The 27,059-nt window shown below is 28.5% G+C and overlaps 3 protein-coding genes across 3 annotated transcripts; all 3 read left to right on the top strand.

Annotated features, from left to right (window-relative positions):
* Window positions 1-434: 434 nt before the first annotated feature.
* Phum_PHUM515420 (uncharacterized protein) lies at window positions 435-4,308 on the top strand (the record flags this gene model as incomplete). The annotated part of the gene is made up of 15 exons (XM_002431162.1): window positions 435-478; window positions 633-734; window positions 849-950; window positions 1,028-1,297; window positions 1,404-1,824; window positions 1,931-2,158; window positions 2,252-2,390; window positions 2,474-2,692; window positions 2,797-3,075; window positions 3,164-3,297; window positions 3,395-3,494; window positions 3,587-3,791; window positions 3,898-3,922; window positions 3,965-4,060; window positions 4,261-4,308. The coding sequence occupies 15 exons, from the start codon at window positions 435-437 to the stop codon at window positions 4,306-4,308; spliced, it is 2,412 nt and encodes an 803-aa protein (XP_002431207.1).
* Window positions 4,309-9,220: 4,912 nt separating this feature from the next.
* Phum_PHUM515410 (uncharacterized protein) lies at window positions 9,221-14,069 on the top strand (the record flags this gene model as incomplete). Its single annotated transcript, XM_002431161.1, has 6 exons — window positions 9,221-10,135; window positions 10,552-10,608; window positions 11,551-12,666; window positions 13,094-13,149; window positions 13,340-13,518; window positions 13,795-14,069. The coding sequence occupies 6 exons, from the start codon at window positions 9,221-9,223 to the stop codon at window positions 14,067-14,069; spliced, it is 2,598 nt and encodes an 865-aa protein (XP_002431206.1).
* Window positions 14,070-14,233: 164 nt separating this feature from the next.
* Phum_PHUM515400 (uncharacterized protein) lies at window positions 14,234-20,700 on the top strand (the record flags this gene model as incomplete). Its single annotated transcript, XM_002431160.1, has 16 exons — window positions 14,234-14,372; window positions 14,478-14,665; window positions 14,917-15,047; window positions 15,134-15,360; window positions 15,441-15,598; window positions 15,741-15,932; window positions 15,997-16,589; window positions 16,674-16,774; window positions 16,856-16,989; window positions 17,077-17,263; window positions 17,357-17,516; window positions 17,599-17,900; window positions 17,988-19,255; window positions 19,334-19,496; window positions 19,581-20,291; window positions 20,510-20,700. 16 exons carry the CDS (start codon window positions 14,234-14,236, stop codon window positions 20,698-20,700), a joined length of 4,845 nt encoding a protein of 1,614 aa, XP_002431205.1.
* Between the last annotated feature and the right edge of the window lie 6,359 nt (window positions 20,701-27,059).

Genomic DNA, 27,059 nt, shown 5'->3' with positions numbered 1-27,059 from the left:
AAGATGTGTGGTTTTGAAGAAGAAGAAGAAAGAAACAAACAAATTCAAGGAGAAAAAAAAAAAAAATTTATTATTTGACGAAGACATAATCATCATCATCATCATATTGAGAAGAAAATCATAATTGCTCGTCATTATGTGGCACATTTCAGGTATTTCAGTTCAGTTTAAGTACCTCTCCTAATTGTCAAAAACAAAAAAACCCGAATATTTATCATTTGAAATAAAATAATTAAAATATAAAAGTTGAAATTTATATAGAAAGGTAGTAGAACTAGGGATGCGGACGCAATGATTGATTGATTGATTGATTGATTGGATATAATAAACCGTAAGTTAAACATGCGTTAGATAAAGAAAAAAAAAAAGAGTTTTCATTTTGTTTTACAATCGATGACTTCGTACCAAACAAATAGGTAATGTTTATCATATATATGAAAGGAGAAGAAGAAGAAGAAAAAATTTTCTTTGTCGTTAAGTATGTGCACTTCCGTTTTGACAAATTAGCCGTCTGGCGTTTGTTAGCCTGCCGGTAGAAAAGAAAAACAAACAAAAAGCTAAAAAAAAAAATTAATTTTATTTGTTATATTAAAATTTTTAATTATGATATACGTTTGTTATATTTTTCATAGATATCGGGATGAGAATTACATGTCAACGTCACCGAGACACTACAGATCACCCAGTCGTTACTACGATCAACGATTTTCGCCAAGATGTAGCGATTATACAAAGTAAAAAAAAAAAAAAAAAAAAAATTTTGATTTGTTTGTTTGTTTGTTTGTTTGTTGGTAATTTCCCCCTTATGTAAAAATAACACTCTCGTTTGTTTGTTTGTTTGTTAAAAGGGATTTGCGGGAAAGGGATTACAGAGGAAGTTACGACAGAGAAACGGATGGAAATATTCGAGATAGAAATATAAGGAGGTCTCATTCAAATTCTCTCATCAGGTGAAATTTATTTTAAAAACTAACGTGAAAATTTTATTTTTGAAAAAAAAAAAAATAAAGTTTTTGTTTTCTTTTAGAAATCCTTACGATATCGACAGAGAGAGAGATAGACAACGAGATAGAGAGAGGGATAGAGATAGGGATAGAGAGAGGGATAGGGAAAGGGATAGGGATAGAGAAAGGGAAAGAGATAACGAATACAGACATAGAAGTAGGAGTAGGAGGTCGAGGTCACGAAGATACTCTTTGACGAGAAGAGGAGGTTCTTTGGATAGAAACGAAAAGAATAAGGAAAAAACTCCCGAGAGGAGAAAAGACTGGGATAGGGAAAAAAGGCACAGAAGCAGGTTAAACAAAATTTTTAGAAATTTAATTTTTTTTTCGGTTAAAACGTGATGGACGATTTTATTTATGCGTACATTTTTTTTTTTTTTTTTTTGTTCATTCGACCAGAAGTTTCGACGGTGAGAAAGATAAACAAAAATACGGTAAAGATAGGGGTAGGAGCAAAGACTACGATAGAGATGAAAAAAGACACGAGAGAAGTCGGAGTAAGAGTAAGGAAAAAGTCAGACAAGAAAAAGAGAGGAGGAGTCAAAGTAAAGATGGGAAAAAAATTAGTCCGGTTAATGAGAAGTCAAAGGTCAACGAAGTGGATGTGAGGAAAAGGTCGACGAGCAGTCGTAGGAGTTTGAGCAAGGGAAAAGAAGAAAATCGTAACGAATCCGGAGAGAGTAAAGATTCGAGAGAGAAAAGTAAAAAAAATTCGGAAAGTTTCGACAAAGATAAATTTAACATAAAATCCAAAGATGAAGCGTTAGAAAATCAAAACGATGAAAAGGTCAAAGGTTCGACACCTTCGCACAGCCCAAAGGTAAAATCTTTAAGAAAAAAAAAATGGCGGAGTTTTTAAAATTTGACGCGGTTGCTTCTAATAATATTGTTTTGTGTTTCTTTTTTTTTTTTTTTGACTATGTCAGGTAGGGGATAAGGAAGAAGAAGATAAAAAAGATAAGAAGAAGGAAAAGGAAAAGAAAAAGAAGAAAAAAGAAAAAGAAACGGAAGAAGAGAGAGCGGCTAGAAAAAAGAAAAAGAAAGAAAAAAAAGAGGAGAAAAAAAGAAAGCAGGAATTGAAATTGACTTCGGATTCGAAGGATAAAGACCAGGAAGAGGAAAAAAAAATTCTGGATAAAAACGTGAAAGAAAAAGTAAAAGAAAGAAAAAAAAAAATTTTTTATTGTTTTATTATTTAAAAAAAAAAAAAAAAAAAAATTGATTTTTTTTTTTTCATTCGTTTCCAGAAACCTGTGGAAACTCCGGTTAATGCGAGCGTTCCCGATAATTTCGTATCGAGTTTTAAAGCTCTGCCACCCGAAGAACTCGAAGTCAAATCTAATCCCACGACGAGAAATTTTATTTTTAATAGAAACGATCACACCGGTAAACGGAAATGGATTCCTTTTTTTTGCGTTTAAAACGTGTAAGGAAAAATCGTTGAAAGTCGTTTTTATTCATTTTTTCAGACGTTGGTAAAAACGTGAGCGCGACTAATGAAGGACACTCAACAAAATCCAACGAATCATCCAATCAGAAAGAAGCGAGCACGGCATCAACAACAACAACAACAGCAGCAGCAACGACAACGACAACAACAACAATAACAACAGCACCAACAACCACGTCGGAAAATTACGATAACATTAATAAAAAAATTAGTAGTAACGTTCCGGAGGGTTTAGAAGGTGAAAAAAAAAGAAAATCCCCGCCTCCCGCCCCCTCGAGTATTATTATTATTTTCAAATAATTTAAATAAAATTTTTAGAAAACGAAAACGAAATAAGTTTAGAAGATGTCAACGTCGAAATGCAATTACACGAGTACGGTGGCCTTCTAGAAGAATCCGGTGATAATAATAAAAAGGGAATACTTGCTTCCGTACCTGAAATATCCAAATGGGAATTGGATGATAATCAGGGTGGAGACAATCAGTCTAAATCGAGCACGCAAGAAACGAAATCCCCGGAATTTCCGGCCAAAGTAACACGGGAAGTCATAAAAAGAGCGGAAAATGCAATTTTTAAAAAAGCCGTTAACGCCATTCGAGAACCTTCGAAAAAAAATTTCGGTTAGTGAAGAAAATGAGAAAGAAAATCCCATAATTTTTTATTTTATTTTAATTTTTTTTTGTTCTCGTTCCACGTGTTTTATAATAGATAAAGACGAAAAGAAAGATAGAAAAATAATCGTGGGAGCGGAAAAGGAAAGAGGGAAAAATGAACAGGAAACGGATTTGAAATCTAAAAGGATATTTTTATCGAGGGAAAAAGATAAATATCACAGGAGTGCCGTAGAAGTAATTATCATTATTATTATTATTATTATCACGTGATTTATCCTGTTTTTATTATTATTATTATTATTATTAATTTTTTTGTGATTTTCAGTTGCCGAAAACAAAATCGGAAGTGAAAAAAACCATAAATTCATTACAAATAACGATTCCGTTGACACACGACGGTGAAACAGCGGAAAGAGAATTCGTAGGTACGTAAGAGGACATTTCCATTTCCGGTTTCTTTTTTTTTTTTTTTTTTTAACTTTGTTTTTGAAGAAAAATTAACGTTTTGATTTGACAGTCGAAGGAGACGATGGGAAAAACGTTACTACTACTACCACCACCACTACTTCTACTACTCAACGTAGGGAAAATTCGTCGAGATCACCGCCGATGATGAGCAGAGTACCAGCCAAAGAACGTTTAGGATCGAAAATCGAAAAACAGGTTCGACACCCGAGTCCGCACACCGTCGTCAGGACCGGGGACAAACGAAATCGTCACGCGTGAGTATCATTACAAAATTACTTTCCAGTCGTCGTCGTCTTATTATTATTATTATTTTACGAATCGTTAATACGTTTTCTTCTTCACGCACGCACGCGCACGCAGGGAAGAAGAAGATTCGAGATCCGTTGTTAGAAAAGATCATCATCATCATCATCATCAACATCAAAAGGTTAATTTGTCATCGACGATAGAATCGATGGACGCGAAACGTTCATCCATCGACGAAGCACATTTCGTACCTAATTACGACGAATCTTCGGACGAGGTTCGTACATGTTGAGATACCTTAAAAAAAAGAAAACCATCCGACGATCGGTGGGTGGGGGAAACAAAAAAAATTTTTATGAACCTTTCTTAATCATCATCATCATCATCATCATCGTGACCATCACACGTCCATATCATCAGGTTCACGATGCCTCCTTTCTTTCTTCCCTTTTCTCTTTTAATCATTTTTTGTTTCAGGTAAAAGATTTGGATACGTCCGATGATGACCAATTAATTTTCATATAAAATAATGTCTCTTATGTGTCATTATTATTTGAGGTATTTTCCGAACGGCGAACGTATTTTCCTTTCCTAAAAAAAACTTTTCCTACGAATAATTTTTCCTATTTGTACGTTTTATTAAAGCGTATTTAAGGAATGAGGAAACAAAGAGAGAGAAAGAGAAAGATATTGAATGAATGTGAGAGTGAAAGAAATATGAGAAAATTAAAAAAGAAAGAAAGAAGAAGAAGAATGAGAAAAAGATAGAAAGAAAAAGAAAGAGAAAGAAAGAAAGAAAGAAAGAAAATGTCACGTGATTTGTTTTCCTTTGACACAAGTCAAGTCTGGCAAGTCAAAATGCAGAGAAAAATTTTTTTTAATTTTAGGAGAGCGGAGTGAAAAGACGAACGAGTTTAGATAAGGAATCGAAATCGAACGGGAGCGGAGAGGGTAAAAAGAGACAGAGGAGCTCGTCGGAAAGCTCTAACGAAAGTTCGAAAAAGCACAAAAAGAAAAAATCGAAAAATAAAAAGAATAAAAAACAGAAAAGGACAAAAAAACACATGAGCAATTCGTCGGATTCGTCGGATTCCGACAGAGACAACAACAGCAAAAAAAAACATAAGAAATCAAAGAAAAAGAAAAAATCGAAGCATTAAGTATACAATTTAGGAGAAAGAAGACGAAAGAAGTGGAAAGAAAGAAAGAAAGAAAGAAAGAAAGAAAGAAAGAAAATGTCTTTTCTCATTGATGACGAAGATGACGAAGATGACGACGACGAAGAGGAATTAAAAACAAAAAAGAAAAACAGAAAAGAAAGATGAGAGATTTGTGTTATTTGAAATTTTTTTTTTTTTTTTTCGCGCGTTTTTGACGAGGTTGTACGATAGTACGTAAAGGAAGAAAAAAAAGATTGATCGATCGATCGATCGGTCGATATATCGATCGATTATATCGAACAACAACGGGTCATTTTTTTTTTAAAAGAGAACGTTTTAAAACGTAAAATTTATAATCCATGTTTTTTTTTTTTTTTTTTTTGTAAACAATTTGAATTTTTTCGCGTTATTTACTTGACAGTGAAAATAAAAATTGTTTAATTAATTTTTAGTTAAATTAAATAATAAAAAAATAAAATAAAAAACAAGGAAAATAAAAATAAAATAAAAAATAAAAGTAAGAGTTATTGATTACTGATTGATACTTTATTCGTTTTTTTTTTTTTTTTTGTTTTTGTGTTTACTTTTTTTTTTTTTTATTTATACAATAAAAAATAAAAATGATGAGCCTTATTATATACACACAAATAATTTTACATTCAAATTAATAAATTTTGTTTTATTAAAAAATAATAATTATTATTATTATTTTTTCTTTTTTTAATTTTTTTAAAAAATTTTTTTTCTTTTAAACATTAGTTTTTTTGTATTTTTTTTTTTTTTCTAATAAAGTTTAATTTGGATGGACAGTGTGTGTGTGTGTTGTTTATTTATCACAAAAATAATATCTTATTAATATTTAAAACGTTCAAAATGTCGTATTGTTATTTTCAATAACTTTATAATTATTTTTAAAATTTTTTCTTTATTTGGATTTTAGTTTAAAAAAAAATTATAATTTAAACGTTGATGAGAATATTTTGTCGCAAGTTTGAATCGCGATTTTCTCACTTTTGCGACAAATTGTGTTTGGCGGCAAAAATGCGAAATTTTGGCGCTGTTGTTGCTTCCTTTTAACCGAAACAATTTTTAAGGGAAAAAAAGTATTTATTCGTGTGACTTGTAACGGCGTCGTCGAATTTTTTTTGTTTTTTGTCGTTTTTATATACATTTTAATAAATTAGTATGCGGTGAATATTCGTTTATTTTCGTTATTTGCAAAACAAAAAGTTGTTATTTAATATAAACGTTCGTCGTTGCATTTTAAATAGTTTTATTTAAATTGAATTTTTTTGTCTGTCTCTCTCTCTCTCTCTCTCTCTCTCTCTCTTACAAGGTTGATTTTATACTTTCAAAAAAATATTTTGAGGTCAATTCTTATATTTAAAATCCTTTCTCAAACTGTAATAAAACCCGTTTTTTATCAATAAAAACGATAAGGTAAAAAACTTTTATCGTGCATTCCCAATTCGATGCAATTTTTTTAATGTTTAAATATTATTATTAATCGATGTATTAGAAAACGGTTAACGTTTTTTTTTTAAAATTTTTATGACGTCACATTTCGTAAAACATAAAATTTGTATTTATATATAAAATACGAAAATAAAATAAAAATAAAAAGGTAATAACTTTTTAAAAATAAAAACAATTGTTATCGCGTTTATTTTTGTTTTTAAATTTAATTTTTTTTCCGCTGACATAAAGAAATTTTTTCCATCATATCTAACGGTTTATGGTAAACAATTCAAAATGGCGGAAAGTAAGTTAAAGTGATGATGTTATTTTTGACTTTGTCGTTTATTTTTTCAATTAATTAACGTAAGTTAAGGTTAATTATTGCATAATTGAATTAATATTATTTAAAAATTTATTATTTTTAAAAATACGTTCAATCATTCATTTTTTTAATTTGATTTTTTGAATTCTAATAATGAAGTTATAAAAGAAAAGACTTCCTGTCAAATTTAATGCAAATTTTTTTTTTTTTTTTCTTTTAAATTTAAAACGTCTCAACGATTTCTTTATATTATTTTTTATAATTGCATGATTTTTAAGTATTTTATTTATTCATTTTTATTTTTTTTGTTATGTTTTAGATGAAATAAATAATAGATTTAAGAGATGTGAATCATGTAATTAAACAAACTCAAGATAACAAACACCAGTTTAAAATTTTAAAAATGGCCTAATGATTAATAATAAATTTTTATTATTTACACAAACATGAAGTTTATCAATGAGTAATTAATTACTTTTTTTTTTTTTGATTTTAAAAAATTTTTAATTCGATAAGAAACAACAATTGATGTGATATGTGAAGTTGTCAACTACAAAATAAAAAAAGGGGGGGTAAGTGTTTATTTGCATTTTTTTTAATTCTTACATTAACAACTAACCTTTCGAAAACAAAAATTAATAAATAAATATGTAAGAAATCTAAACTTTTGTATGAATTTATTAGGTAATTAATAATCAATACACTTTAATAAGCGTTTATGAAACAATTTAAATAATAATTTTGATGTGAGAAAAAAATTTACATTTGTCAAGGTTTCTTTTTTTTTAATCGAATAAATTTTTTCTTGACAGTTATAAAAAACAAAAGAGAAAGAGACTTTGTATGTGTTTGTGTGTTTCTATTAGATTTAATGATTAATCAATACAAGTCTGATTGTTATCAATATTATCATTAACATCATTAATCAATACTTTTCGTAACACTTTTTTAATGTGGAAAAAATTTATTTTTGAAATAAGGAAAAAAAAGAAATTTTTTTTTTTAAAAACATTTTATTTATAATAATTAATTAAAAAGAAATTTATTATTATCACTATTATTATTATTATTATTATATTCCAAGTTGGAAATTGTATAAACGATAAATTTAATTTTTTCTTTTTGCCTTTCAGGAATTTCCTTCTTTTTTTATTATTATTATTATTTAACATCAATCAATAATTGTGGAAATTAACTTCCTGACTTTAGTACAGTTTTATCATTATTATCATTATTATTATTAACTTATTCAAATATTTTTGAAAAAGAAAAGAAAAAATTTAAATTGATTTTTATTTTGTTCTAATGAAAGACTCTTCAAATTGAAACATTTTTGAATTCGAACAATTGAAGCTTTTAATAGAAAATCATTATTATTATTATTTATTAATATAAATTATTTATTAAAATTGTTATTATTTGTTTTAGGTGAACAATAGAAAAAAAAAAAATTAACTTGACGATAAATGTTTAGGAAAAAAAAAAACATTGATAATATTATCTATTGAAATTTATTACCTCCTCTCAATATAATTACAATTACGTAATTCTTTTTTTAATAAACAAAATTTTTAGATCATACATCAGTCACGTTTTTCAATTGTTTAATTTCATCACACACACACACACACACACGCAGGTAATTTTATTTTATATATAAAATATTTTTTTATTTATATTTTAATTAGCAATAATCAATAAGTAATAATATTAATAATAATAGTAACAATAGGTAATAATTTTTTTTTTTTTTTTTTTTGTTAAACAAAAATTTTTTTAACCTTGACATTAACAACGGTTATTTAAAAATTTATTTTTTCTTTTTACTTATTGTTATTATTATTATTATTATTATTATTATTATTATTATTATTCGCAATACAAGTAGTTTATAGTATTGGAAATGTAATTTTAATAACTTGTTTTTTTTTTTTTTTTCTTTGATGATTTTTTATTTTCTTAGGAAAAAAAAAAGTTGTTGTAAAAACTTTCTCTAATTAACGGTTTTTTTTATTTTAGGTATTAAAAAAAAAACCAAAAAGAGTGGAATAGATCAATTATTATTATTATTATCGTTAAAGTAATTGTTTTATTAAAAGAAAAAAAAATGTTTAAAAAATTTTTAATTATTATTATTTTAATGACGGAATTAATTTTGGGTGAACAAAATAGTAAGTCGTAAAAAAAAAAAAAAATTTTATTTTTATTTGTAAAATTTTCTTTTTTAACTAATTGGTTAATAATAATAATGATAATAACAATTTCAGATTGTTCGTTAATATCATTATCGTCGAGAAAATCGAAAATTTTTTTAAATATTTTTCATTGGAAAAGACCGTTGGATTCTTTTAACGGTAGCAAAAAAACTTTACGTCACGGAGATGTAGTGGAATTTAATTGCGAGAACGGTTTTATAAAAGATGAATTTTATTATAAAAATTACACGTTCGAATGCACGAACGGATATTTTAACGAAACGCTCACGTACGAGGATTTAATGTGTAAAAGCGATTTTCACAAACACACGGAAGCTCTCCGAATACCTAATTTATATTTAGGTTCGAAATTATTTTCCTGCAACGGTAAAAACCTGGAAGTTTATCAAGTTCGAACGAAGAATGGTTCGGATGGTACGACGAGTATTTTATACAACGTTTGTTTCGATACGAACGTCATGAGAGCGAAATTCGTTTTTCAACCCAAACGAACGGATAGTCCGGTTAAAAGTAACGTCACGAGACAAGACGTTTGGGGATTTGATTTTTTCGGTAAAGATTCAAACGAAAAATTTAAATTGTCTCAGGGTTACGTGAGCAAAATACAAAAGGATCGTTTGACGGCCGCATTTCCCAATAAATACAACAGCAAAAAAAAATATCCGTTCACGTTCAACAGAGGACATTTGGCACCCTACGCGGATTTCATTAATTTAAACGATAAAAAAGCATCTTGCGAGTACATAAACGCGGCACCGCAATGGAAAGAATTCAATGCGAATTCTTGGTCGTTGGTTGAGAAAGAAACGAGAGCTTTGGTGAGAGACAACCCGGGGGAATGGGAAATATATACGGGATTGTACGGGAGCATTCCCACGACTAGAGGACCCTTATACGCATCCCCGATGTTTAACGACAAGGGAAAATTCGTCAAGGGTTATTTACCCATACCTAAATTATTTTGGAAATTGGTTTACAATTTGGAAAATAAAAATAATTCGAAAGTTTTCGTCGGAGTAAATAATCCCGAATTGGATTCACCCGAAAAATTTAAACCTGGCGGTTACCTCATATGCAAACCCAAAATGAACGGAAAGGGAAATTATTTTTCCGGAAACGAATTTAAAGGATTCACTTACGAATGCGATTTAAATGAATTTCTCATAAATTTGGGAAAAGAAGAAAAAATATTAAAAGTATTGTATGATAATTAAAACAAACAAACAAACAAACAAATTTTTTATTTTTTTTTTCATTTTTTAAACTTCATCGAATTATTATTTAAAACGAACAAAAAAAAGATGTTGGTAACACTGATTTCTAAACGGTTCGATAAATTTCTTATTTACAAATTGATGCAGAATACAACAATAATAAATATCACATTTAAAAAAAAAAAAAAAAAACCGCGAAAATTCAAATTTTTATCATCGTACTCATCATTTTTATTATTATTAATTTATTAATTTTTTTCTTTTTAGATTTTGATTTTATTTAAAAAAATATATAAAAAAGAATTTATTATAATTAAAAATTATTATTATTATTATTTTATTTACATAACACATAATCGAGTCACGTGTTTTTAACTATAGTTAAAACGTTTATTTAGGTGTCATTAGCATATAAATCTTCAGTTGCTTCAAAGCCACATTCGATGACGTTTAATGTTCAACATGTCGTTTATATATTTTTTTATATTAATTTTATTAACAATTTCAAATCAAGTTTTATGTAAATCAGGTGAGACACTATTTACTTATATTATTACAATTATTATTATTATTATTAAGTACAATAACATTATAATAATTAATATAAAAATTAATTTTTTGTAATGTTTTTATAGGAACTAGAACAACATTTATTCGGTTGTTGTCGTTGTTGTTGTTATTTTTTACACATTTTTCAAGGCGGTTAACATAATTTTCAAGTTTAGCAACATTATTATTATTATTATTATTATTTCGAAAAAATCCAGTTTATCTAAATTTTTTGTGGGTCATTTTTTTTTTAAATTTTTAAACGATTTGTACTGATTTTTATGTTTAAAAATAATTAAAAATCGTTTAAATTCGTTATAATTAGAAATTATTATAAGAAGAGTAAACAAACAAACAAACAAACGGAACCTAACAATTTTATTATTATTATTATTGCCCTTAGGAAATATTTTCATCGACAAACAAACATTTTTTCTACGACGATTTATATATATAAATCAAGAAAAAGTATTAATAATAATAATAATTAATTCGCAATAACGTTTTATTATTGGGACAAAAAAAAAAATTTCTAGAATTTTCTATGGGAAAAATAAATTTTTTTTAAATTGTTGTTTGTTCGTTTGTTTCATTTATATAATCGTAGAAATATTTTAAATAAATAAATTCATGTATATTAAATTTTCGTAGGCTTTAATTTATGATTAGCTTTGCTTAAATTTGCTGATAAGAGAGAATCTGTTATCAAATTATTTTTTTTTTTAAATAAAAAAAAATTTTTCAAACGGGGTAACAAAAGGTCATTTACCTTTTTTTCAATAATAATTTTTGTTTTATTATTATTATTATTTTTATTGTTTTCAGCATGCAGAATAAATTTGGATGAGGATGTGAGAAATTTAAAAGTTTATAAAGAAGTATTTAAATTTTCCGCACCGGAAAGATCAAAGGATAAATTAAAAGATAATTTTTCACACGGTGACGCCATTAATTTTGCTTGCAGTAACGGATTCGCAAGAAAAGATTTACCGGATAAATCATATAGTTTTCAATGTACCGATGGTAAATTTAATAAAAGTTTGGAATTCGACGACGTACTTTGCAAAAGCGAATATCATAAAAATTCCCTAGCGGTACAAATATCACCCGTGGAATTAGGTTCGAAAATATTCAAATGCGATGGACCGGATTTGGAAGTTTACGAAATGAAAACGCGACAACCGAACGGAAACAATAACAAACATTTGTACACGGTTTGTTTAGATTCTAGAGTCATGAGACCGAAATACGTTTTTCAACCGAGCACAAATGAAAAACCACCGAAACACATACCAGGAGAAGAAAGGAATAGCGTTTGGGGATTCGACGGATATGGTAAAACGGTTAACGAAATGGTTATAATATCGAAAGGTTACGTTGAAAAAATTCAAAAAAATCGTACGACGAATTCGTTTCCGCAAAAATACAACAGCAAAAAACAATATCCCTATTATTTCAACAGGGGTCATTTGGCTCCCTTTGCGGATTTCCCCGATGAAAACGACAGGAAAGCAACTTGCGAATACATAAACGCGGCTCCCCAATGGGAAGATTTTAATAAAAATTCATGGTCGCTCGTCGAAAGGGAAGCGAGGGATATGAGACGTGAAAATCCACAGGATTGGGAGGTTTATACGGGAACATACGGAAGCATTCCAACGACGAGGGGTCCCCTCGTCGTGGCACCAGTTTTCGAACGTGGTAAATTTAAAAAAGGTTTATTACCCGTTCCTATGCTCTATTGGAAACTTGTTCATAATAAAGTTGACAAAACGAAATCCAGAGCTTTTGTCGGTGTCAACAATCCCGAATTGAAATCTCCCGATGAAATAATTAATAAATATAGAATGTGTACTCCGTTGAAAAATAAAAAAAAAGAATTTTTCGAGGGAAATGAATTTTTGGGTTTCACTTACGAATGCAACGTCGATGAATTTTTACAAGCGTTGAAAACAAACGAAAACGTTATAAAGGATAAAATTATTTATTAAGAAAAATTTTTTGATATTTAGCTTATGGATAAAATTTTTTTAAATAAAAATTTTACATTCCGGATTTAAATTTCTTTTTATTTTAAATTCATTTTAATTAAATAGATTTGAAATTAATAATAATAATAATTATTGACAGAATTTTATTATTTTGACAACAAGATGGAAAAAAATTTTTAATGAAAGTTGAAGATTTTTTATTTTTCGTAAAAAAAAATTTGATTTAAATTAATAAATATATTTTTCCAGAGGTATTTTTTTTTCGAATAAATTATTTAAATTATAAATATTAAAAGTTAATTTTATAATAACAAATAAAAAGAAAAATTTGGCGGTAAAACACAAATTTACATAAATAAACAAAAGATCGAGTATTTAAAAAAAAAAAAAAAAAATGGAGGTTGATGATAGCGGAGGCTTTGCAATTCAAAATCAGAGGGAATTCTTATTTCGATAGTAGGCACTACTGCCCCGTATAGCGAGAGTATTCTCTAGTTAGTTAGCTTGGGTTGAAAATTAACAAAAAAAAAAAAAAAAAAAGAAAAAAAGAATAAAAATTCTTTATTAAAATAGTTATTTATATAAGTTATTAATGATTCGAACTGTGTATATTGCATTATAATAGTTATTTTAAATAATATTGAAGCAGTAGAATGCATTGTGCCGGATCGGAGAGAGTTGACAATAGTAAGGATTTTAATTGTAGAAACATGGGTGATGTTTTAGGGAAGGAGTGCGAAAAAGATGAATCTTTAACACGATCTGTTGAAGATGTTTTAAGGGAAGATGTTGATTTTGCTCCAAGTTCTGGACCTAATTCGGAGAGTGAATCCGATAAGGTATATTGGTGTCATTTACCGATTTCATCAATTATTACGATAAAAATAATATATATATTTAAAAAAAAAAAAACGATTTTAAACTATTTTTCAAGTATATCGAATATAAATTTTTTATATATTGATTATTTTACGTTTCTATTGTCACAAATTTTTTATTTTTTAACTTTATTTAAAAATTTTAACATGTATCATAATGAGTGTGATTTGAAATTAAATTTAAATAAGAATTTTTTTTTTTTATTTAAGGACCTTTCTGCAGATTCGGAAGATGATCTGACATGGTTATTGCCCATAAATAGTTCTGCGATGGATTTGGGTTCGAGAAAATGTAAATGTGAAGGATGTTCACAATTATTCGACTCTTATAATAATGATAAAAAAAATGCTAAACTCCTTTTGTCAAGTTGGAAGGAATTTAGAAATTATATAAGGAATGTTTATTTAAAATCACCTTTTGAATTCACTCAAAAAAATGAATCAATATCAATTGAAAACAATGAAGAACTTCATAAAGTGATACAAGTGTTAGTATAATAATAACGAATTTTTTTTTTGCCCCTCGATTATTCGGTTTTAAACACCTAATCTAATGAAAATTGCAAAATTTTTAATTGTAATCGTTACAAAATTTGACATTAATTATGTCATACATAAATTTAATTTTAGAAAAGAAAAAAAAATTTGTTTTTTTTTTTAGTATGAAACTTTGTGATCCTTATCAACTTTTTATAAGAATTGAAGATGAACTTTGTTCAATGGTTCTCGAGTCTCGTATTCGACAGTTAAACCTATTAAAAGATGAAAATAATCCAGCATTGGCTGAAGAATTCATAACAGGTATGATAATTATTTATAAAAGGTATTGAACCTTTTAAAAAACTTCTCATAATTTTATAATTAAGTCAGTACATATTAATATTTGAATTGTTTAATTCATTTTAGGTTTGATTGCTGAATACGTCAAACTATTAACATCTGCCTTACAATTATCGCCAACAATTGACAACCTTTTGGGACCTCAACTTCAAAGGTTTGGTTTGACTTGGGAAGTTCTTAATAAGCAACTCTATCGCTCATTGGTATATAATCACTTTGATGTACAACAAAATTTAGTGAGATTTATCGAACAGGTAAAATAAATACATTTTTACATTCCTAACCTTAATTAATTTAAAAAAAAAAAAAAAAAGATAAAATATTATGGCTCATTTAATTCAAGGCTGTTGCTAAAAAAAAATTTTTTCTTTTTTCAAATTAATGTGAAACATAATTAGAAAGAATATTAAAAAAAATTAATATGTCTTTTAATCACATCTGGAATACATGTAGCATTTTATTATTTTTCTGTATGTTACTTTTTTTTTTTTTCATTTATTTGCAGCTGCGTAAAATGTTGCCATTTAAAGATGATATTTATCACGAATTAGTTCATCAATATTTAGCATTGGACAGAGAGATGACTCTTATAGGTACAATGTGGAAAAACGTTGAACCTTTAATTCAGGAATACAGGTATGGGTTTTCGATCAAAATGTGTCAAATGAATTGTTTTTAAAATTGTCAGTTATAAAATAATCGATAATAAATATTCATTTCAGAAATTTAAAATCGAAAGAAAATGAAAAATTAAACAATCTCATAGATGCGATGAAAGATTTTTTTTCAAATAAATTATGCACTTCGGATGATAATTTAGAAGAGGCTCATGAGAAAAATCATACAAATTTAACACCAAACGGTGCTATACAGTATTGTCCTAACTGTATGACAAGGCGAGGTTGTCCTTGCAACGATTGTACCGTTACTCACATGATATCTTGCGAAGGTTACATTTTTTTTTTTTATATTAATTAGTATTATTATTATTATGTTTTATGAAAAAGTAATTATAAAATTAAATTTTAGATATATTGTTGGGTATAGAATCGCCTTTAGGGAATAACACTCCATCCAGGTCTCGATCTCGGTCTCCTATAAAACAAAATATATCAGATATTAAAAATGGAGATGATGATAGAGAAGAGGCACAATCTTGTGAATGCCATGCTTGCACCATGCCGCCAGTAAATTTTTCTTTTTTTTTTTTTTTTGTTTTTGGCATTAAATTTATGAAAAATGATATTAATTACAGAGTTGAAAAAAAAATTAATTATTCATTATAAATTTTAGTCCGATTTAATGGACTGTTCTTTGGCCTTCGATCAGACAAGATCTAAAAATAACCTACACGGAGAAGGATTTCGACTGTACCCGCATATTCATGGGACAACTTCAGAAGCCAAAAATATACCAAATGTTTATGGTAGCCTTCCGAAAAATGCAGATTTTTTTTATCCTCCCCTCTACAATGTACATATCCAGTCCAATTCGATGGGAATTGACAGTCAATCATCATTAGTAAGATTTTGTTTGTCGAGTGTCATTAAAAAAACAAAAAAATACAATTCTATTTTATTTATAGGTAAACAATTCGGTGAAAAATCAATTGTCAGAAGAAGTATTAGATAGTTGCGCGGCCGCCGCCGCCGCCGCATCTCAACCGTCAGCTTCTCCGCCTCCCCCTCCTCCTCCCGTTCAAGAAGGTCTTTCGAAATCGCCTTTTAAACCTGCATCAACCACTCCCAACGAAAGTACTCCTAAAATGGATAATAATTTTCCCGTTGATAAATCTCAGTTACCCATCGCCTTCTCCAAATCAACTGACTCGATTTGTCCGAATGAAATTTTCCAAGATGTTCACGGTGAGAAAAATAAAGAAAACAATTTTAAACACGAGGGAAAGAAATCGGATGTTGCGGATGGTAAGGAAGCGATTTCAAAAGAAAAAAATACAAAGTTGGAAAAGCATGCGTTAGAAAACGGTCAAGGGAAAACTCAAGGGAATTCTAAAGGAAACGGTTGCGTAATCTCGGGCATTTGTGGGAAATGCTGTTTGAAACATGGGACGAATTGTTTAAAAATGCCAGGATGCAATAGCAAAGGGGCGGATAAGAATCCATCGCCGCCCCCGCGATTGGGATTATCATCCAATTCGAGCACGAGAACTCCCACGAGGTATTAAACCAGTCGTTGAAAAAAGACGTCGGAAAATTCACCACGTCAGACGTTAGGAAAATACCTTGTTTTTATATCTTTCAGGTGCGTCGGTAAGGACGAACGTAATGTGAGAACTCCAAAGCCGCATTTGTGCACCAAATCAAAGTCTCAAGAAAGTATTAAAAAAACTGCCACTAATAAAAGTGAGATTTTTATTTATTTATTTATTTTATTCATTTATTTTTTCGATAAATTTTCTTAATGGATATAAATGTTCTTCGCAGAAGGATCGGAAGTAGAAGATTTGTCCAGTCACGAAGATTCATGTTCCGAGGGATCAAATTCGACGTATGTCTCAACGCAAAAAGATCCGAGGCATTGCGATTGTTGTTACTGTGAAGTATTCGGACACGGAGTGGTAAGTCGAAGAATGATTAAAAGTGTTTTGTAATGTTACTTTCTCAATCGATGTGATGGAAAATAATATATTCTGGTTGTAACGCAGCCTTCGGTCGCACCTGTCAGTAGAAATTATCAAGAGATGAGAGAAAGACTTCGAATGCGACTGAACATGAAAAAATCAGCCAAATGCAAAACGGCGGCGGCTCCTTCCGAACAAGTTTCCCAACCGAATCCTCAAAAGGTTGGGGGAAATTATTCGAAATCTCAAAATAATTCAATATTAAATCAAGGTATATCGTTTGAAAAAAAAAAAAAAAAAGGTATATATGTATATAAAAATCAAATGAATACATAATTTTTTTTTTTTTTTTTTTGAAATGAAGATTCGTACAAAGGAAATTTAGATTTAGATTCTCTGCTTAAGTACATAGAGGGTGGAAAAAAAGAAAAAACAAAAGATTCTAAAAAAGCAGTCAAAAAAGCGAAGCAAAAGCAGAAGAAGCAAAAGGAAAAATTAAAAGAAGAAGAAGCCGAGAAAAAAAGGTTGGAATACCAAAACTTGGGATACCATACTAGCTTTTTTTAAAATTTACAATTATTACTCTTTTTTTTTTTTTTTTTCAAGATCTCAAAATTCTAAGCAAAATCTTCCGCCGACAAAACAGCAACAGCAATTGCAACGGCAGCAACACCAGCAACAGGAACAGGAACAATGCCTGCCCCCACAGTCGCAGCCTCAAACGTTAAATTTATCCGGTTTGAAAAGTTTAGTAGAGAAATCAGATCCGAACGCAGTGCCGAAAATGGTTACAATAAGAAGAGTCATGTCTCCTTTCAGTGCGGAGCCAACCGTGACAATAACCTTAAAAGGATCGACTCCGGATAAAGATAAAGTTTTATTCATGTTGAAAAATGGAAGCGAAGCCGGTAATGAGTAATATCCACGCATTTATATGTTTAAATGATAGATACTTTTATTGAATTCATATTAATTAAGTAAAAATTGTTTTTCAGTGCAACCAGAAAAACCGGAAATAAATGAAACGTCTAAGAAAAAGAAAAAAAAGAAGGGGAAACAAGAATCGGATGTTTACGAAGAGAATGACGACGTTCCCGTGTTGTTCGAACAATCTCCGGTAATTGGCAACAACGGCAAGAAAAAAAAGGGTAAAGAGATGAGCGTGGAATCGGTTAAAAATAAAAAGGAAACGAATTTGAAAAAGCAAAATCCGGGGGAGGAAACATTGGTTTCCAACAGCAAAATCAAACAGTCGTCGAAAATCGGCGTAGACGCGGTTAAAAATTCAAACGTCAAAAATACGAGTACAACCGACAATTCTAAAAATTGTCAAAAATTAACGACTGGAAATCAATTGAACGGTTCGAGTAATTCTACCACAGTATTAAATTCAAAAGGAAGCGGTCAGAAAAACGTTTCCGGTGTGAAAAGTCAAAATCAAAACGACGACAAAAGCAGCAAAGACTCGGGAAATAAGCAGAGAAATAAAAATGATGTCGTCGCAGGGAAAAAGAATGTACAAAATAATAATAATAATAATAAAGTTGTTAATGGTAGTAATAATAAAACTAACAATAACGATAACAGCAAAACGAGTAAGAACAGTAGCAACAGCAGCACGAATGTGAAAAACAACAACAACAACAACAGCAACGTTCAGAGTAACACATCTAAGAAATCAAATTCGGGGAATTCCCAAAAAGAAATGTCAAATAATAATAATAACAGTGATAATAGTAAAAATTCAAAAAGTAACAGTAATCAAAATCAAAATGGTAAAAAGGAAAAGGTTCAGAGTAGCATAGCCAGTAATAATAATAATAATAATAATAATAATGGAAATGATAAGCAAGGGAAAAAACAAAAAAAGGAATCCGTGCAATCCGTTGAGAAAATGACGTCGCAACTCATAAATAACAAATCGTGTAATTCGGGAACCGTTCAAAGCAACGATAAAAACAACATGACGATACTGCAAAAATTGCAAAACAAGGAAAGGCTTCCAAATTTGGAAATATGTCGAGCACAGGACGCGGGGGAAAGGTGTGACGACAAAAGTAAAAATGTATTGAAAGGTTCATTGCAAGACGTTGAAATCAATTGGAGGGGTTCGACGGAAAAATACGATAAGGGAAAAGTAATAATAAACACTCCGAGTTACAGGTTGAGCGAAGTTTTAAGTAGCATAGCTCCCTCTCCGCCCCCCAAGGAAGAAATCAATTTGGAAAATTTAAGGCTTCCGCCGGGTATAACAATCACGAAGGTAGGACGACGACGACACGAGGCGTCGGTTTGTTTGTTTGTTTGTTTGTTTGTTTTTTAATTTTTTCTCTCTGTTCAGATTGAAGGACCCATGGCGAAGCCAGTTAAACCTCCGGTGCAACCTAGTCAAGTTCCGAAACCAGCCCCGCCCATCGTTATGTCGACTCCGATATTGAAACCCAATCCTCCTCCCGGAAATGTTATAGTCGTGGATACGGGACGTCTCAAGGATGTCATAAAAGGTGATTGATGAGGGGTTTCTCATACCGAATCGTGCGCGCGAGGTTCAAACGTCTGAAATGAAATTTTTTTTTTTTTTTTTGTAGAAAATTCCCAATTGGCAGCATCGATGAACGTGACGACAAGTTCTAAAAAGAAAAAAAAGAAAAATAAACAGCAGGTGGAAAACATAGCTCCCGCCATGAGCATGACCGCCATAAATCAGTCCAGGTTCGGCGTGAAAGTGCCTAAAAATATATCGGCCCTCAATAAGGGAGCCATGTCGGTGTTGCCGAATTTAGAGAATCAACAAGCAACCATTATAAAAACGAGCAATAACATGGTGACGATTCGGAGTCCGGCTTTGCAGCAAGCCATGAACATACAAGCCTATCAAAACAGTCAAGCTTACAAATTGGGAATGAACGGATACGGAAACGCGGGTTTATTCACAGACGAAGTCACGAGGATAAATGACAAAATGGAAAACCTTAAACTCTCATCTCACGATCCGGATGATAGATTGACGCGTCAAATGAAAAATCTCAACATAAAGGGAGGGGGGAGCAATAGCAGCAGCAGCAGCAACAGCAGCAGCAGCAGCAGCAGCAGTAGCAACAGTAGCAACATTAGCAATAATAGCGGCAATGGCAACGGCAACAACAGTAACATAATCGTCAAAGATTTGCTTAGCCAACAATCTCTCACGTCATTGTCGTCCTCATCGCAAAATTGCCAGACGACGTCGTCGAAAAAGAAGAAAAAGAAGAAGAAGAAGAAGGGAAAAACCGGTGATGAAAAAGAGGTTGAACCCGTCGGTAAGCCTTACGTTTTTTTTTTTTTTTTTTTTTTCGATTTGAACCCAAAAGGATCGAAAAGGGTAAAAGGTGGGGGGAGGCAACAGACGACAAACCTTTCGAAAGAAGGGAAACGACGGTTTTTTTTCGGGATAATTAGATTTCATGTGTTGTCGGCAGCCTGTTGTGTTTTCAGGCGTTGAAAAATGTACAAGTAACATAGACGATGTGATTTGCAGAAAGTGTTTTCCAACCCAAAGACATCGATTTGGAGAACGGTGACATTGACGACGACGAAAGAGAATTGGAAGCTTTCAAAAGGTTTTGTTTCCAGTCGATTCCCCCGGAAAGGAAAAACAAGGTCAAGGTTAATCTCAACATAAAGGATATCGTACTCAAAAAGAAATCGTCGGAAATCGGATGCAGTTGAATTAATCACACAAGCAGAGGTAAGTGTCTAAATCATTTAAGTTCGCGAGAAAGAGGTGTATAAAAGTCACGTGACACACCCGCACGCACGCACCCCCGATTCGTTGTCTGATCCGCCATTTTTTTTTAACAGGTCAGAAAGGAACAAAAGATGGTGGCGGTGACGGTTCTTAATAAAACAAAAAGTAGGAAGATTTTTTTTTTTTTTTTTTTGCGGCTTCTGCTCTTATTTAATTTATTTTTTTTTTTAAATGAGGCTTTTCGTTTTTTTTTTTTTTTTTTTTTTTTATACCTTTTAATTATTGTAAACGTTTTATCATATTTTTTATTTTTTAAATGTTAATAATAATAATAATGATTATTGTAAGATAAGTGAATCACTTGTATAGAATTAAGTGTACCGAACTGTCAACAACCGTTACAAAAAAAATTTAAAAAAAAAAATTTAAAAAGAGAAGAAAAAAAAAAATGTAATGATAATAATAAAAGAAAAAAAAAATGTTTTAAAAAAAAAAAAGAAATGAAATTAATTTTTTTTAAATTTTAACGGTTTTTCGTTTTCCCTTCCCCTTCCCCTTCCCCCTCCTCCTCCTCCTCGTCCTCTTCCTCCGCCTACTTTTTCATCATTTCAAAGCCTCCGTTATTTCCTTTTGCGGGTGTATCATCAATATCGATGAATTATCGAAAGTGGCGGGAATCGATTTATCGTAAACGTCTTCTGGTAGTCCTTGAAAATTTTGCATGGTACGCGATTCGAAAAGGGAAGAAATAAATAACGATTTAATTCGAAAATTTCGTTTTATTTACCGAAAGTTTTTATTCGAAACGTTTAAATATATTTATATGTTCATATTGAACGGGTAAAAAGGGAGGAAGCGTTCGATTTAATATAAAAAACAATGAAAAAGTGTAACCGCCATTGCCAAGTGTAACCGCCATTGAATTCGTTCGAAATTTCATATTTGAAGTTTTTTATCCGTTACGATCCCGGTTAAAATGATAATAAAACGAATGAAGTGACAACCGGAAGGAAGAGGAGGAGAGGGGAAAAGGAAAAAAACAAGGTAAAAATAAAAATAAATTTTTAATTCGAATCGCGTTTATTTTTTTTTTTTTTTAAAACACAAACAAAAATAATATTTTTTACAAAAAAAAAAAAAAGAAGACACGTGCTCGGTAATGTATTATTATTATTATTATTACAAAATAAATCCCGGAAGTTTGAAAAAAAAAAAAAAAATTGTTAAAAATGTAAAAAGAGAAATGGACCAAAAGATTCTTTGGCAAATTGATTCAAAATGATGGAGCAGCATCCATCCTTCCCCCCCTTCAAATAATTATTTATATATATATATATTTAAAATTTGGTGTCACGTGACAATCTTTTTCCCCGTTTCTTTCGTCTATTAATACATAACCCATATTAACTCGTGCGCGTCAAGACATCTTAAAAAAGGATTTATGCGGATGAATGGCTTATGAATTCCTTTTTATTTAAAATTTTTTTTTTTCCTGTTATTTATCTAATTGATGTCGTGTGGTGTGCGTGTGCGTGTGCGTGTCTGGTTTAAGGTATTACATATTCTACTAGATCAGTTTTTCTTTTCTTTTTTTTTTTTTGTAAATCACACATAATTTGTTATTTTTCACCAGGTGTCATTAATATTCTTTCTTTCTTCTGCCATTTTTTTTTTTTTTTGGCGAAAATTTATGATTTTTTCTTGTTAAATAAACGAATTCGACTCGTTCGAATCTAACGTTTTCCTATTTTCAACCCAATAATTTTCTTTTTCTGTAACATTTTTATGTACCTCTAAAATCTAACGGTTTTTGTCTTTTTTTACAACAAATTCTTTTTTTTACCCTTTTTTTTAAAAAAAAATAATTTAAAAATTATGCGTGGGTGTTTGAAATTAAACTAATTAGACATCAATTCGTTTTTTTTTTTTTTTAAATAGAATGAAAAACATTTTAAATTAGTTGTTGTTTTTGTTTTTTTTTTCCCTGAGGGTTGTTGGTTAACTTGTTTGGTTGATTGATTTAATTTTTTTTCAATGTGTTCCTTCTTCTTTTTATTTTCTCTTAATTAAATTCAAGTGGTTTCTTCTTCAATGACTTTACCTAAAAATCAAACTTTAATTAAAAAAAAAAAAACTTAAAAATGTTTTCAAATAGAACAATAATTAACGTACATTTTTATTAGATTGATTGTATATATATATATTTGTTTGTTTGTTTGTTGTTGTTGTTTTAAACAACACAACTACAATCCCATTCTGTGTGGTTAACCATTTGCCTTATTAAAAAATATAATTTCATATATGGTATGAATACTTATTAATATTTTAAATACACAATTTCCGGGTTTTTGCATTAAGGCGCCTTCTCATCTTTTATTATTATTAATATTTCGTCGGTCAAAATATTTATGAATTTAAATAACGTATAGAGTTTAGAAGGCGAAAATTTTTAAATTTTTCTCTGTTGTTTTTTTTCATTGCAAAATTCCGCGAATCGTTGTTTCCAATATGGCGGCAAAAGTTTGATACTCGAAACGATGGAAAATAATAAATGTCTTCCCGTTAACGATTTCATCGTTTGGTGATAATAAAAAAACAAAAAAGAAATAAAAAAGATTAATATTTATTTTAATTTCATAATAAAATTTAAAAAATTATTAAAACATTACCGACAATAAAAAAAGGAAAAATGATGATTATATTGAATCGTTTTGTTGTTTGTTTGTTTTATTGACGTTGGCAACGACGTCAAACATTTCAAATTTAGGTTGGCTACTGTATTGGTCATGTAATAAAAAAAAAAAAAAAAATTTTATTAATATTCATGTGCGTAACATCCGTTTCCGGTTTTAACAAGCGCGTCGGTTTGTTCTTTGTAATTCCACAGGCGGATTTATATTAAAAAAAAAAAATTTATTTTTTATAAATGTGCTGCCATTTTGATTCGATATTACTTTTTTTTTAAAATAATAAATCGTGTTTTTCTTTTATTTCTTTCTTTTCGACGAATATGTTTTACAATTAATCCCATAAATTTCTTTTCACGAGGGAAAAATTTTTTATGTCGAATCAGGCAAAAAAAAAATTTTTAATGGAAGACTTTCCAAGAAAGAAAACGACCGTTATTAAAATAGTTAATCAAGTATGTAAAAAATACGTAATTATATTTATTAAATGATATGATAAAGGCATATTATAATCTCAGAATGGAATTTTTTTTTAAAAAAAATGTTCACGATAAGAAATTTTGCTGACAATTAAAATGACCGTTAAACATCCGCCAAAATTGAAACGTCATCTTTTTTTCGTTCGAATCCATTTTGAAAGCGTTCTTTTGTTTCAAAAATTTTTTCTTTTTTTTGATTTTATCATTTGAATTTCATCGAAAATGACGGTAAAATTTATAATTAAATCGTTTTATTTTTGATTTAAATGTTATTATTATTAATTATACGTGAAAAGTATTATAATTTTTTATACATTTTTATTACATTTAAAATGTGAGGAATCTTTATAATGTCTGAATTTGTGATTTTAGATAAAACAACTTAAAGCAATTCAATTTTGAAATGAAATTAAACATCAATAATTGGTTTATTGTTTGTTTGGTGGTGTGTTTAAGAAAATAATCCATGAAATGAAGCATAAATGTTTTAACAATCACATAAACTTCTCATTACAAAAAAATTTCCTTAACATAATCATGCATGTACATTTTTACAATGCCAAAAATCTTCTTAATTCTAAAAGGTTTGTTATATTTTTATATATATATATTAAAATTTTTGATTCAATTGTTATTTATGTTTGATAATAACCTTGATTTTGTGACCTTATTATATGACAATCATTAATAATAATAAATTTATATGATTAATGGTAGTAATGGTAAGTTTTAGCATGTGACATAATTAATGTTTTTAATATTAACAAAAAATATATCTATGTTTAACAGATAACACCACAAAAAAAAAGGAAAACTTGTATCGACTAACAAAACTAACAAACTAAAAGTGGGAAAATGTGTCATTTTCCAAAAAAAAAAAAAAAAGATAATGGCAGACAATAAATTATTATTTTGTGATAATAACAGTAAGTTCATATATATGCATTACTTTATTATTAATTATTAATTTTTTATTTCTCGACATAGGAAAAAAATTTGAAAATGTTTGAGAGTCGAATGACATTTTATTATGCATTACTTTATAAACTCTCACAAACATGGGAGTTTGTGTGTGTGTGACCCAATGAAAAGAATTTAAAAAAAAAAAAAATTAAATTTATTTTAACACATTATTTTTTAACTTGTCTCATTTATCGATTATGTTATGATCAAATTCAAAGATTTTCATGTTTTAAATGTGTTTAACCAAAAAAAAAAAAAAAAATTTAACAAGTTTAACCAGGTATAATGTGGTACGATTATAAAGACTTGTTTTTTTTTTTCGTTTAAACATTTTAAATTATTAATCATTATTGTTTAAAAAAAAAAAAACTATCATTCATGCATTATTATTATTATTATTCGAATGAAATTTCAAATTTTTTAACAGAAAATCAATTCTTTACCATCATTTATTTAAAATTTAAAGTTTAAAACTCCCGCCAAATTTTTTTTTTTTAAATTCACTTTCTATATAATTATTTAAAAATTTTTTTTTCCATTATTATTATTATTATTATTATTATTATTTATTGTTTTGCTATCGTTAATATTTTTTTGCGTTTATAAATCGTTCGTGAAATGATTTTAAAAAAAAAAAATTTAATCGTTTGTTTATTATTATTATTAATTTATTTATTACAGGCTTTTGGAGTTTTTTCTATTTATTAAAATATCATATGGTTTTATTAAACCTTTCATAAAATAATAATAATAATAAAATTAATTACCCGTAATTAACGTTGAAAAAAATTATTATTATTATTTTATTATTCGTGAACGGTGACGATGACACGTTCGTTATATATAAAAATTTAAATGCGACGATTATAAAAATAAAATAATAAAAATTTTTTTAATGTGACGATAGAATTAACGATTTTTTTATTACGCATAAAAATTAAAATATGTTAAGTTGGACATCCTGGCAAAACGATGAAAAAAAAAAAATTAATAATAATAATAATAATAATAATAATTATAACGGTCGATGTCATTTATTATCAATTGATTACAACACATTAAAATTTTTTTTTTTTTTTTTTAACCATTTCGAACGATTCAATTAACGCATTAAAATTTTATTAATCTCATATCAAGGTTTTTTATTTAAATAATAATAATAATAATGATGATGATGATAATGATGATGATAAAAGTGATTGAATGTAAATTTTTAAGAATAAATCAAAAAAAAAACAGAAACAAATGGGAGAGGAGTATAGAAAAGAAAAAAAATTCATATATATGCTCATATGCAAAATTTATTAATGTTTTATTTTTTATTTTAGTTGTTTCATTAATAATCAAATAGTTTATTTATTTATTTATTCATACATAATTCGTGAGTATATTTATTTAAAAAAAAAAAAAAAACAAAATGGAGGACTATATAAAAAAATTCTTTGGACTCTCCCAAAAATGGAATTTAATATTTTTTGCCATTAATATTTCTCTCGTTGTTTATGATCATCATCATCGTCATAATAATCAATATTATTATTATTTTTAATTAATTTATTATTATTATTATTATTAACGTTCACACGTTCTATATGCAAAATATTAAATTTCATGTTCACGATGTTTTGATTTTATTATTCATTTCACATATTTTTTAACTACATGTTACTTATAATGATTTCAATCGCGTTTTACATGTCGTTGTTTAATATTAATAAAACTAATAATAATAATAATAGTAAAACTAATAATAATAATAATGATAATAATTCGAATGATAAAAACAAACATTTGTTGATATAAATGGGAAAAAAAAACAGAAGTTAAATCATGAATTGAAAGAATTCGTTTAAAAAATTTATAATTAATGCTGTTGTGGTTTTCGTTTGTTTGTTTGTTTGTTTGCATGTTTGCATGTTTGTTTGCATGTTTGTTAACATTTAATAGATTCTGATCGGATAAATTTTTATTATATAATTAATCGTTTTTGTAAAATTTTTACGGTCGTTTTGAATTTGTTTGACGTCAGTAATTTTTTTTTTCTTGTTTTTTTAATTGGAAAATTCGACTGGATAGAAAAAAAGCGGGAAAATTTGTTTTGTTTTCCCCTCCCCCCGAAATTTAAAAAAAAATTTGATTCATTTCGATTATTATTATTTTTAAACCGGAAGTTTAAAAATGAAATTAAGGAAGTAGTCTAGAAAAGATGAA

The sequence above is a fragment of the Pediculus humanus genome, genomic scaffold, assembly GCF_000006295.1.
Source record: "Pediculus humanus corporis 1103172108281 genomic scaffold, whole genome shotgun sequence".
NCBI lineage: Eukaryota > Metazoa > Arthropoda > Insecta > Psocodea > Pediculidae > Pediculus > Pediculus humanus.
Note: the sequence above shows the minus strand (reverse complement) of the source record. Positions and strands in the feature narration are given on the sequence as shown.